This window comes from Amblyomma maculatum, chromosome 1 (genome assembly GCF_055883805.1).
Source record: "Amblyomma maculatum isolate TAMU_Amacu chromosome 1, ASM5588380v1, whole genome shotgun sequence".
NCBI classification, from domain to species: Eukaryota; Metazoa; Arthropoda; class Arachnida; order Ixodida; family Ixodidae; genus Amblyomma; species Amblyomma maculatum.
The window spans coordinates 60,169,854-60,183,568 of NC_139344.1; the positions used below are offsets into that span (position 1 = coordinate 60,169,854).

The 13,715-nt window shown below is 44.3% G+C and overlaps 1 protein-coding gene across 2 annotated transcripts in view; it reads left to right on the forward strand.

Moving 5' to 3' along the window:
- Positions 1 to 2,056: 2,056 nt before the first annotated feature.
- Positions 2,057 to 13,715, forward strand: part of ubl (Ubiquitin-like protein 5) — a 38,700-nt gene continuing 27,041 nt past the window's right edge. Inside the window, exons 1-2 of one of the 2 annotated variants that reach the window (XM_084588203.1) lie at positions 2,057 to 2,342; positions 2,461 to 2,544. In XM_084588203.1, the coding sequence (XP_084444329.1) occupies positions 2,287 to 2,342; positions 2,461 to 2,544 (140 nt within the window). In that variant the 5' untranslated portion in view covers positions 2,057 to 2,286. The remainder of the gene's footprint in view (positions 2,343 to 2,460; positions 2,545 to 13,715) is intronic. The other variant, XM_084588204.1, reaches the window with a different exon arrangement.

The following is a 13,715-nucleotide window of genomic DNA, read 5'->3' on the forward strand; positions in this document are numbered from 1 at the left end:
CTGGCATTATTCATGGCGAGTTTTAGCCGCTCCCGTCCCATATTGTGTCATGAGCCTTTGCCTACAATATTTGTTAACTCAGTTTCATGGTAGAAGAACAAATGGTAGCGTAACTCCCATAGAAGCCTGCGTGTCGACTCTGAGCGAGGCTTTAGTTTCCCAGTGCCCCCTGCGAACTGTGAGGCACAACAAACACGTGACGTTGCTTGTGACGTCACAGTAACGTACTTTTGGCGGGGAATTTGATTGTCTTTTTACTTATGAACGAAAAACAAGGCCGACAACGACGGAGGCAGAACGATGCTCGGATAAGGCAGAAAAATGGACACCGTAACTGTTCAGCCAACTTTACTTGACATGGATTTCTACTGTCAAGTTTAACGTTAACTGAAATGTTACGGCATCTTTAACCACCTTATCATAGCATCGTTCTGCCTCCGTCGTCGTTAGCCTAGTCTTTCGTCGCGCGTCATGTAAACGCATTTTGGGCTTATTTCTTCGGGCACGTTTGTGAACAAGGGCCTTCAAGTGAATTCGGCAAGCACATGGATAGAACCACATGGCTTGAGGCATTTCACCAAGGGCATAAATGAGTGAAGCTGTGTTGCATAGAAAGCCAGGCTTTATTAATTCACGATTACTTACATAGACGCTTCACGACAATGAAATCTTTAAGTGTAGGAGAGCGACCACCGCTCATTCGTCACGGTCTTCATGAAATCCTCGTGATTACAAAATTTCCTGAGCGTAGGTCTCCAAACGAGACGCGGTGAGATTATAAAAGGGTGAAAGATCTTGCTAACAAAGTACATATCAGCGTCAAAGAACAACAAAAACAAACGAACTGAATAACTAACGCTAGCACTAGAACGCCAACCTGTAAGAGCTTAGGTAAGTAATTCAAATTGGGATTGCTAGTATTTAAAAGTTAATGCGTCTGAGAAGTGAAAATATCTACGATATAGCTTCGCTCCAATAAATCTCGCCCTGTTCATGATTCCCATATTTTACTCGCGCTTCATTTGCCACTGAAAGGAGTCAATGTGAGGTTACAAATTTGCAACTTAAGCATTTAACATGTTCATGAGAAAGATCCCATTGACAATAGGAACATCACTGTAATAACAGCTAAAGCACGTTCAGCGAACGTTGGTGCGGTAATACGACGCAGTAAGCAATACACGCAGCAAAGGGAGCGGAACGGAAGGCTTTGAGCAATGCGACACGCGTCTTGGGGGCAATAAAATCTCACCTTCACCGCTCAATTAAAACATGCAGCGATACGCCGCTCATGCAGACGTGTATCCGTAAAACAAGCCACCACTTTTGCGACGTGCCTGGGAGGCCGAGCCGAGCCGCCGAGCTGTGACGCAGCATTGTCCCATCGTCCGGAAATGCGCACATGCAGCGGCAATCAGTTTCTCATCGAGCACAGACAGTCTTCGCCTTGCTGTAAAGCTCTACCACAACCAGCAGAATGAAATACTGACTGTTTGTTACAGATAACCCACTCTGTACGCAACACGCAACGATGAACGTTGAACCGGGGCCGACGACGCACCCATTCCGCGGATGAAAAAAGCTTTGGTCTGAGCCATATCTGAGCTTTGGGCAACTACGCAGCGGATAATAAGTGGCCGAGAGAGGCCGTTAGAAACAAGTTAAAATATTATTAAAAATGTGACATGTTTTTTCTTACGCAAGAAACGGAAACTGCATTCATTCCTGAGCGCGAATATTATGTTTACTTTCTAGTTCTTTGGAGTTCTGGCAGATCTTATTTTCTGTGCGCTAGTAATTTGCCTCACAGTTCGCAGGAGCCCTCATCATCGAGTTGATGCCGCTGGCAGTAGGCAGCTGCACGTGTTTTCTTCCAAGTTGCGCGACCAGTTGTACATTGACCTTGTCAGTTTCGTTTTCAATACCATTTATAAGGCAAATTTAGCATATGAATTGTGTTGCGTGTTACTTATTTTATTGAAAACAAAGCAAAATGCTTTGTATTTTGACAATCTGCTAATCTAAGGGCATAGATAGCTTTTTGTTTTTTTATTCGATTGCGGACACTTTGCGTAAAATAGCGAGATTGCACTCAAACTGCGCACGACATTGTGCAGAACAAAGCATTTGTACAGTGTACTAGAATACTTAGCATTTGTGTGTTTCATGGTGTGTTCGCATTTCGCATAGGCCGGTACGTTGAAAGCGTGTGTTGTTTTCGGCACGGTTTTGAAGCTGAAATTTCAAGCAGTAACGTATTCAGTGTTGCAAGTTAGAGTAGCAAGAATGATTGAAATCACGTGCAACGACAGGCTGGGGAAAAAGGTGCGGGTCAAGTGCAAGTATCCTTTTGCGTGGTTTGTTTTGATTGTTTATGATCAGTTTCTTTATTGCTGTGCACTGAAATTTTAGCCTGATTTCGTCATGTCGAACAGTTAATTTCTTAGCAAAATGATGCAGCCCTGACGACACTATTGGAGACCTGAAGAAACTGATAGCTGCGCAAACAGGAACGCGATGGGACAAGATTGTGTTGAAGAAATGGTGAGTTAAAGTTTGTTGCTTTGAAAGCTGCAAAAGTCATATAAGATATTGATATTATGGTGAAATCATTCATGGTGATGCTAGTGTGAAAGACGAAAGGAAGGATCAAGACACGGCACGATCGCTAAGGGATCTTTACTAATTATTGTTGCGATATGTCGCGGCACGGTACATGCTGCATACTTACGAACGATGCATGTGCTGCGACAGACCTTGGTTAGCTCGAAGAACCTAACAGCGGTTGTTACTAATCACCATGCACTTCGTCTGACCATAAATGACGAAGATTGCAATTTTGAGCCTATACGGAAATGATATCGGCGGTCCTCTCGTCGATGTTCTTTCCGCGATTCGCATTACGCACTTCACGTCAATGGCTTTAATTTTAACTTTCATGATATTTCCTCAAAGAGTTATCGAAACCGAATGTTCGTGTTGCGGTTTTCGTTTTGAATGATAGAATGTTTTGAGTTCTATTTTAATTCCTTTGTGGAAGTTCCACGGCTCGATTTGCGTCCATCTGTGTGTGTGCATATCATGAAGCAGGTACTGTGCAGTTACATTGAGCAACAGGTAAGGAATTTCTAACAATCGTGATTAGTTTGGTTTGCCTTGTGGGGTTTAACATCCCAAGGCGACTTGGCACATTGAACCCTATTTACATTATTCTTTGGAGGGATCTGGATAATTTCAAATGTCTGGGTTTCTTGAACATACGCCGACATCACACAGTAATAGCCTGCTATATTTTCCATGCCTGGTCATTGCGTTCGCTCAAGGTTGTTGTCTAAAAACCCAGTTTTGTAGTGTCGCTTTGCGAAGTGCGCCAAAAACTAGGTGTTGCTACAATGAAGCAAGTTTCTGCAAAGAGGTGCTTGCATCACAAGAATCCCATTTCATACATTGCACTTCTACCTGCATGGCGATCAGCACTTGTGATTCTTGGCATGTGATGCGTGTTCCTCATTGCAGAGAAATGCCTCACTCATTCATTGTGGTGAGTATCTAGTTTTGTCGCTCGATGCGGAGGGGTGCGTTCGCAACCCGGTCACTCGCAACCCGGTCACTCACTTGAGCTGCCTAATACCCGATAAAAGAGACAATGCGAAAGCACTGTGAGGTGTGTCTGGTTGGCATGGCGTGACCGCAAAGAGCAGCACTAGTACTGAATAGGCGTCTTTCTATTGGGGGGCTCTTGATATTGATACATATATTATGTTCGAGTGTTTTGAATAGTTTTTTCTATAGGCTGAAATGCAAGTCTGTTTATAACCGTACACTCTGAATTCTGTCCTCAGGAGCACTGGGAAACGATTCCTTCTCCTTGCAAGGCGCGTAGCCATGACTGCAGCAACGTAAAAAGCACTTCTTTCTAGTGAGCTCATAAATATTTTGTAGCCAAACGCACAAAATATTCAAGACAGCAGATCATGGTACTAATCTGCTGTTGCACTTAAAAGGAATGTGCCAATCAGTCCTGCACGTCACTGTAACCCTTATAAGCTGAGTTGCTGATTATGCAACCGAGGATTGTTCTTGGCGACATAGAGTTACTACACGGTTCTTTGGTAGAACGAGAGAAAGAAGGTGGCTACACAGTATGAAAGAGCTCTGAAAAAGGGTTGAGGGGAGCCTCCCTCTCAACCCTTGTTCAGTCCTCTTTCATGAACGGTTCTTTGTCAGACAATGCAACCTGCCACTGGAGTCTCCAAAGGTGCCGTCTGCATCACTGTTCTAACAGAGCGCACATTTTTCTATGTTAGAAAATCAAGTGATTCGGACAGTTAGAATAGGCAAGAAAGCTCCTACTTGCTTAGGATCAGACTTTTAACTAAGTAAAGGAGACATATTTTAAAGTTGCAGTTGCTGACTCAGGTTAAGAGATTTCAGTGAGCTTGCCGTTTCTCCATAGGAACGCCAGCAGAATCAGCAAAAAGTATAGCCCCCTAAACAATGGGCTGCCATCAGAGGTGCACACAGCTGCCTGCTATCTCGCCATAGTGCAGGCCTGCCGACAGAGCACTATTCTTTCTACCACCGCAGCCTTGAATGCGACAGTCAGTATCCTTTGATCTCGGTACCATGACTGCATAGATAATAGGATGCTATGGCACTTTACACTGGCACTTTGCATTTTTCCTCTGTCAAAATCAAGCTTTCATAGATGGGATCGAATCAGGGTCACCCAGCTCAGTAGTCGAGCACCCAAACCACTGAGCCACTGCAGCAAGGCTTCATGAATGGCAGTTTACTAATATCCCTCAAGAGGGTTAAGTAGCAGCTGTTACTACCTACTAGCAATTTACTGGTATCACTCAAGAGGAAAGTATATAACAGTTTCATCTTACCTGTACTTACCTATGGGGCAGAAACATGGAAGCAAACGAAAATGGTTCTACTTAAGTTGAGGACAATGCAGAGAGCTACAGAATGAAAAATGGTAGGTGTAACGTTAGGAGATATGAAGCGTGCAGAGTAGGCCAGAGAAATAACTTGAGGTAATGACATTCTAGTGGAAATTATGAAGCAGAAATGGGCGTGGGCAGGGCATGTGGTGCGAAGAGAGGAGAACCGATGGCCGCTAAAAGTAACAAATTGGATTCCAAGGGAAGGGAAGTGGAGCAGGGGGTGGCAAAAAGTTAGCTGGGTGGATGAGGTTGAGAAATTTGGAGAGGTCAGTGGATGCAGCTAATGTAAATTGGAAGAATATGGGAGAGTCCTTCACCCTGCAGTGGGTATACATGATTCCAGCAGTCCATGCGGCACCTGGCGGCGAAGCCATGCAATAAGCTAAAGAGGTCCAGTAGCAGACGCCCCTTGCTCGCGCTATAGAAGCCCGCAGCAAAGCGCTTGTAGCACCGCGAAAAAAAAAAACTAACGGTAAACCGGCTCTACAGCCGTTCCGCAGCGCGTGTCAGTACAGTGGCACATCGTTTCATGTATTTCCTTCGTGCTTTAGCTATCGGCACCAGAGATCGATGGATTTCCAATCTCTGCGGAAAGCATTGAAAATGCCGTCGACAATTTATATATACAGTCTTGTCAGTTTTTATTGTACGAATTATTTCCTGGTGTCAACTGCTTTCTACTAACCTTCCTAAGGCACGGAACACCTGTGAATAAGTACGAGTGTACAACAATACATGCTGCGCAGCTCGACTTCTTGCGTCACATACAAAAGTTGATCAGCGCACGCATAAACAACTCCTAGTTGTGACAGCTTGACCATAGCGCTTTTTAAGCTCGTTCTGCTATGAACGTCATCATCAATTGCACTTAAAGGTCCCTTGAAAGGGGTCACTAAGGAGGATAAACAACGCCATAACACTGTTAGTTATTGAACCACCCATCATTCTCCCGCAAAAATTTTCGATCTAGCTTCTGCAACACCAGAGATATCGGCGATTAAAAATGACCCTTTCAATTTTCCCTCTCAACTCGTGCGCCGAAGGGAGCCATAAAAAAATAAAGAATACAAGCAAGTTCAAAGCTCCGCCCAGACATACGTCACTTCGACGAACTTCCGGTTGCCGTGCGCTCGCTGGCGTACTCGCGTCAACCCGTCCTCGCTCGCACACGCCTGAGTTCGCCAGTTCGCGCAGCGACGGTTAGTGTAACCGCGAACCCGTGGTTACCCTATGTTACACGGCGGACCAAACCATGGTTACACCACTAACCGCGGTTATCGCAAACCGAGCTTGACGACCTCGGTTTGCGTCGTTAACCGAGGTTATGACGGCGTCTGTTGACGGAAGCTGCTCGTCGGTGCCCGAGTGCGCGAAACGTACGAGCGGGTCTGCTTCACAAAGTTATTCATTTGCCCCCTGTATCACGTTTAAAGATCGATGTATAGAATATGGTGCCGCCCGACGTCTTCGATTACGGCCGACAGCGCAGCGACTGCGTACTGAAGCCTTGTCTTGCCTGCAGTATCGTTTGAACGGCTTGTTGCTGGGCAGAACGTCACAATATGCGCGGCCTTAGCTATGAAAGTACACGAGTTTGCAATGCTTGTAGCACGGGATGCCGCGAGCAGGCTGAGGTACTTTACACAGTTACCGCGGGGATGGGGCGCGCGAGCGCGGCGAACGACAGCGCCGTGTGTGACCGTCCCTAGTCGTCGCTAGGCCTAAATTGTTTCGCTTCGAAGCCGCGGTGGTCGACGCTTTGGAAGATGATCAACGCTGTCGTAAATCGTCTACTTATGAAACTGCCTTATAGTGAATCATTTCGTGCCATAGTAAAATAATTATAGGATTAACTCTGCCGACGCATAGCTAGTACGAGCAGATCGGATCAGCCGAAATGCACCTGCGGCAGCTGACTTGAGCATAAATTAGCTTGTATCACGGCTATCGCTCTTACCAGCAATTTGCTGCTGGTCAGCGATCGTCACGAGGGCTTCATACTTGATATTCGGCTCAGTATTCCATACGCCAACAAATTTTAGCACGCTTTATTTCGGACATCGGTGCTAACGATCCGCCGTGTCGTTCGCGAACGGTATGCGGGAGGAGGGGCCACAGTGGCGGTGTTTACGGCGGTCGAGGAGGTGCTGCCATCGTGCGGTGCTTGACCGTGCTGTTGACGCCTCGTCGGACGACACTCCGGTACTCCTGAAACTACGTTATATAAATAAGATATTTGTAAATGCAGCTTCGTTCTGCCCATCCCTGCGTCGCTTCGGTTGTTGTACTTAATAGGCAATGGTCACCTAACCAATAAGGGCGGCGAGCTGTGTAACAGCCCGCACAGAGTTCGAGCAGCGCACGAGCAGACGACTTTCGCAGCTACCAGAAGTGTGTCCGTGACGTCATGGCTGCAGTGGCCGCAGCGAACGGCAGCTTCTAGCAAGCCTTGCCAGCCAACTTACCCGTGACGTCACGGGTCAAGGAAATAGTTCCATGCGACACCGCCAAGCGGCATTCTTTCTGCCCGCGAATTTCAAAAAACGCTGTTTTTAAAAATTAATAATAAATCGCTGGCTTTGTTCCAAGAAGTTATACTGTGCGTTAATGCTCAAAAGGATGTATTCTACACACTCAACACGTTTGTCAGTGCCTTCTTGGGGGCCGTTTCCGTGGACCTTTAAGGGAACTGCCTACGACGATTGTCAGAATTCTTCGCCGTGTCAAGCAGGTGTTTCGAGGTCTGCAGGCCACGCAGCATGTGACACTGTGCTCAACCTTGGACCGCGCACATTGCGAGAATTGGGCCCATTGCGTGATCACGCTCGTCTATGCGGCCGCTGACTTTCCGTGTTGCAGCTTATCACACTTGAATAAGATCCTGGAATCGGTATAGTTTTGTTGGCGACAGGTCTGTGACGACTACTGCGGTGAACTGACAGAGCTGACACCTTTTTTTTTTAATATATTGTCAAATAAACTGTAATTCGTCGGCGACAAAACTCGCTTGCAGGGCGCTCATTTGGTCATGTGCTTGAATGCGTATCACACCTCGCCAATTAACAGAGCAGCAGTGAATATAGTTATAGATGTCTTGGTCAAAAGTTTCGAAGCCAAAGGATTTTTGTCTCAGCCACAAAATGAGCCCGTCATGGCATCATTAAAGACTAAAAGGCATTTAAAATGCCTGGAAATGATTTATTATCGCAGTCAGAAACTATCTGATAGTATTTTACGGCAATTCATTCTTCAATGGCACCGTGACGGCTTCCTTTTGCGGCTGAAATTATTTGGCTTCAGGACTTCTGATTACGACTGTACAGCCGCCCAAATCTTTAACTGGCGTACGGCGCGGTCACATTTTCTGTAATTCTGAGCGTTAGAGAGGAACTAACTTGCGAAAAGTCCCAGTATAAGCAAGGGCTTACTTGCTTAACCTTGACCTTCCGGTAAGTATTGTCCGCCCTAAGGCACAGAAGCACAGAAAAACCGACCATCATGCACAAACGCAAGATTTGGGTGGCTGTACATACACACGTCAGATCCAGGATTAGCTTAATTACTATATTAATCAAACAATTAAGGGGTCATTCAATTAACTCAGAAGTATATTGAAATCAGCAGTTTATCTATGCCAATGCTCGAAATGAAACTTAGATGAGCTCATCTTTTGAACTCAAGTTCTTGATGGCTCTTCACACGTGCCTTTCATCTGTCTTGCCTCAATCAAATTTAGTTCCAAGATATTTCATACATGTGATATATGCTGAAGTAAAAGTGAAGTAAACATTGCACAGTAAGAAAAGGATATCAGTAAAGCAAATGAATGATTTTACAGATATATCCAAACATCACCTCGTCAACTGCAGCATAAATGACTCCTGTGAATAAGTGAAAGTGAATGCAGATCAGCCATACAGGACTGATGCACACAACCTTCCTTGCATGCACGTAGGATGTGCTTTCTTGGACACCTGACGATTAATTGCAAATGATTTGCGCTGCTCTAAAGGATGCTACTCACGAAACAGCTGTCAAATGGAGCGTGATAGGACAAGGCCCATCAGCTGTACAAGAAAGCCAACATACTCATCAGTTTTTCGTGTTTGATGACACACTATTAAAGGTGATGGCTTCCTGCACAGCAGCTAATATTTATTTCCACAGCTTCTTGAGAATATTTTTCTGCATGTGCAGTGTACGAGAGTATTGCAAATGTGCATAAGCACTCATTACATAACCGGGTTAGAATGAGGAGAACATGCATGTACAAAATCAAAGAAAACCAAATAAGGGTTGCAATGCGCATTCAGTTCAATCTTTATTCAACATTTTTACACAAAAATGCAGGGAGCGGGTAGAAAAAGCTACTCTGCGGCAAGCTTGACTCAGTTCGCAGTTGACTCAGCCTCAGTTCGCAAGCAAACATTTCAACAAGAGGACATGTCTTCACCTGGGCGAAAGAGAAGTCTTGTTGAAATGTTTGCTTCTAAAATGAGGCTTCCCCTCAGCCCTTGTCTGGTTTTCTTTGATAATAGATAACCAAAACTTCCATTTGTCACTTTTCTAATGCTCTATTTTCACACTGCTAATACATGGTTAAAGGCACATCATCTGGCACAAGCAGTAATTGCAGTGTGCCTCCTGCACCTGAAATCAGATTTTTTGTTCTCTTTACAGCAGAGTATTTTTAACGTTTACACCCAGTCGCACATTCTGTTGAATCCTCCTAACCGCTAAATAAGCCGCTCAGTCTCGGCAACAAGTTAACTCAGAAAGGTGTCGCAAACTTTTTCAGTAAACATGCACGCTTCTGTTAACAAAGCACTATTGCATCAATGTCTAGATAGTAGCAACATACTGTACATGATTACGTGCCCACGCCCAACATATAGTTCTCTTGAAAAGTATTGCTTTCTGCACCTTTCTCACTTGTCCAGTTTACACCTATTGAAGCCAAGTAGGCAAAGGCAATGTCACAAACCCCCATCTTTACGGTCAACAGAGGCGCAGGATCCCATTTACCTGTCGTCCTTCTATGACGTTTGAGAACACAGTTAAAGGTTAGGACGGTCAACTCGTGAAGTATGTGTGTCGGTGTGTGATTGAGGAATGAGTTCACACAAGTCACTTTTTTTTTTTTTTTTTACAAACAATTGGAGATTTATAAGTAGCCCAAATTACACTGCATAATAATAGAACAAAAAAAAGAAAACGCCACGACACGATAGTGATAAAAGAAAAAACTCTGTAAATGACGAGGGAAAACACAATGAACAAACATTGGTAAAAGAACACTATAAAGATAAAAAAGCTAGTATTCCAGATATAATAAGTAGGGGCAAGAGTTACACAGAAAACACACTGTGTAAAAATACTAAGTCGGATCAAGGTTAAACAAGGCGGACACAGCATTCTATTAACCAACAGTATGTGGCAAAAAGAATTCTCACGGCCTTCTAATTAGATGAGGCAGCGAAGTTGCAGAGTTGATCGTTAGCAGCGGCCATACAGATGAGGAGAACGATGAGTTGATCGCGGGGGCTTGGTGAAAAACAAGACACTTTCCCAGCGCGAGCGGCTGTGAGAGAGGCTCGGAAGACTGAATCTTCCCAGAGCACACTGCTGCGGACGTGCTGCGGTTTGCCTTTTTACACTCGGCTGTTTGCGCTGTGGCCGCGTCAAGGACGCGCGCTTGCACGGTCGCTGCCCCGGGATTCATGTCGAAGCCTGCTCAGAGGAGCGGGGAGATCCCGTAAGTTTCGCTCTATTTGGAGGCCGGAGATCCCGTAACTTTCACTCAATAGGTGAGGCAACTTGTGACAAGCAGCTAATGTGGAATTGTTCAAGTTGTGTGAAGCTATAAATGGGTATCAGGTAAAGAAAGAGCATAAGATATGGTCGCCATGTACCATAAAGCATTATTAGCTGCTCTACAGTGGAGCTTACATGAAAGGCAAAACTACTTGCCACATACAGACGAGGTAATCAACACAGCCTTTGGTTAGAACATAGTGTTTAAACAGTCACAAAAGTACGCTCTATGCTTTCACTTGGGTTTGACACATGAGTATTATCTATCAATGTTTAATTTTTAGAGCAGTGTTTTCCTGCTACAACTCCGACATTGCTACGATCAGCTTGCAGGGAGCAGGAAATGTGTTGTTTTCTCATGAGAACGCACACTCAGACATTATACATAAATTACTTTTATTACAAACCAGGGAATGTTGCACTAGCTTTCTCCATGACAGTATTCTTATGTGTCCTAATATTTGAACAGTTATGACAAACACATCAAGTGGCCCTGTTCTCACTTTCAGCAAGGAGCCCAGTGCCATTCATTGTCAATGATGTTATCTTCAACAAACACCAGAATACATTTCACTCATGTAGTTTGACATAAAAGACCAAGAGGCATGCTTGAAGATGATGGCAGCAGAGCATATATTTAGAGCATAGTATATATTCAGAGTAAAACTGTAAAGGACAAAAAATGAATTAACAAAAACAACTACTTTGCACTACTTCACTGGTTACGGCCTAAGCACCTAAATGGTTACAGCCTAACCGTGTTATATGACTAAGCATGGAGTCCAAGCTCAGAATGGACTGGACTACCCTTTCTTCAATCACTTGATTTACAAAGAAAAAGGGCAGTAATTTTCAGTGGCCAGGCCTACAAGTCAATTTGTAATGCTAGTCTGGCAATACCTAGGGCCCCACTATGTGAACTACATCAAAAACAAATACAGCAGCACTATCTCCGGTAAAGGTATAGAAGTCTCCTGTTGGGAGGCTGTCTTCCCACTTGCCTCCTGCGCACCATCGCCCCATCCACACACGTGTTGCTAGTCAAATTCTTTCCACTGATGCGCTTTCATGTGTCATTTATGATTGTATTCTGCCAGGAACAACATAGAAAGGGCTGCAAAGCCGCAAAGCCGAAGGCGATTGAGGGCTCAGAGCAGGAGAGGAGGGGAGATTCTGGTTCCAACGCTTTGTACTATGCCAAAGTGATGTTTCAATTGCTTCCTCAGGCACTCTGTCACCTCAGTGGAGAAGATAAGGAGAATCCTCATTTCCCATGGCACTCAGTTATATTGTTACATGGGTGGCTGAACGCCTTCCCAAAATGGGGGGGAGGCATAATAGAGGAAGTTGCTTAGGCAGGTGCTGGAGGCATGCATCTGTAGGTGAGTGGCAGACCTGCAGAATCCCTACTGCACAACTATCATACATATTAACTGGCAAAATCAGCAGCAGCCTTGCAACATGTGAAAATCCAAGCACAAAGAGATGTCAAGAGAATGAAATACAGTGTAAGAGCTTCGATCAAGCGAATCTTTGCTGGGCTTAACAGAACCAACAGCAGAAGGTTTGAAGGAATTGAGCTAATTATCTGAACGATAAATGAAATGTAGAAGAGGTTGGCAATAAACTGATGGGCTTGTACAAAGATGCATGAAGCCTGCTCGTTTCCATAAATCATTTTTAAGTTAAGAAACCGAGCTTAGGACCATCAGCTACAATGTGTGTGGTACTAGAAAATGAGGTACTAGAAAATCTTTAACTGAAAAATTGTCACTGTGTGTCCTACAGATTTAAACCTTACGCAGAGTGGGGCTTATGTGTAAAATTATGAAGTATTTACAATCATAGGTAAGCACAATACTAAGCTCGAGGGAGGCTAGTTTGGCAGTCTAACAGTTTGTGAACTACCTTACTGAAGATCCGGTGCCCAAATCAATATTTTTGCCTCCTCCCAGCGTCTACTAGGAATGCCCGACAGCTTCTGTGAAAGAACTGTGATGATTTGTTCTTAGTACACTTTTACAAACAAGTCTGTAGGTGCCTAGAATGCAGCACTATCATAGCACAGATTTTAGATGGCGTTCAGCGAGTTGCATCACCTACCTACCATTCAAGTGCTCCGTAATTGAATTCAATTTGCCAGCTTCACGGGTACAAAGCACCCATAGATAGGAAACCAGAGTGACATGATGCCTATCTTGCGTATCTCAACTCTAGTGTTTTTATCTGTAGCCATTTTTATGAAAATAATACAGATTCAAGCAATCGTGGCTAGAGTGCAGACAGGTTTACTTTTAAGATTCGAGTAAGCAATGGATAAATGTCTGATCAGAATTTTTGCATGAAATGTGCTTGCACAGCAGGGCTGGGCAAGATACTTTAAAAATGTATCTTCGATACGGATACTCGATACCTTGAAAAATTGTATTTCCGATACCGATACAAGATACCAAACCGAAATCGATTTCTGATACAGATACTCGATACTGTATCTTCGATACATCTCTGAAATTCCAATGTGATAAAGGTAATAATATTATTAGCGAAGCTGGAAAATTTTACCATGCTTTCTAGAACTTTCAGTGGTACCTATATCGCAGTTTTTGTTTCTCTGAAAGGGCTTGAAAAATTGGACAGCACGGATTAATTGAAGCTCCGTTGTCTGGGCAGCTGGCCTTGTCAGCACTTCACATTGAATTGAAGCTATGGTTACAAAGCTTCCTCAAGCAGCCCAGCGAACAATTTCTTTAATGTACTGTTCTTCATACGAACCACCCTGTGAGCACTTGGCTACATATAATTAAATCTGGAACTTCATTGGTGGCTTTCCATTTCATGTACTACACGTTAATTACCCGGTGGCTCCTTCCGTTTCCTCTTTGCTATAAGGCTCAGTGCTGCGTGCGCTTGGGAAACTGAGCAGGTATTTTGATATTAGTGCGATAGCAG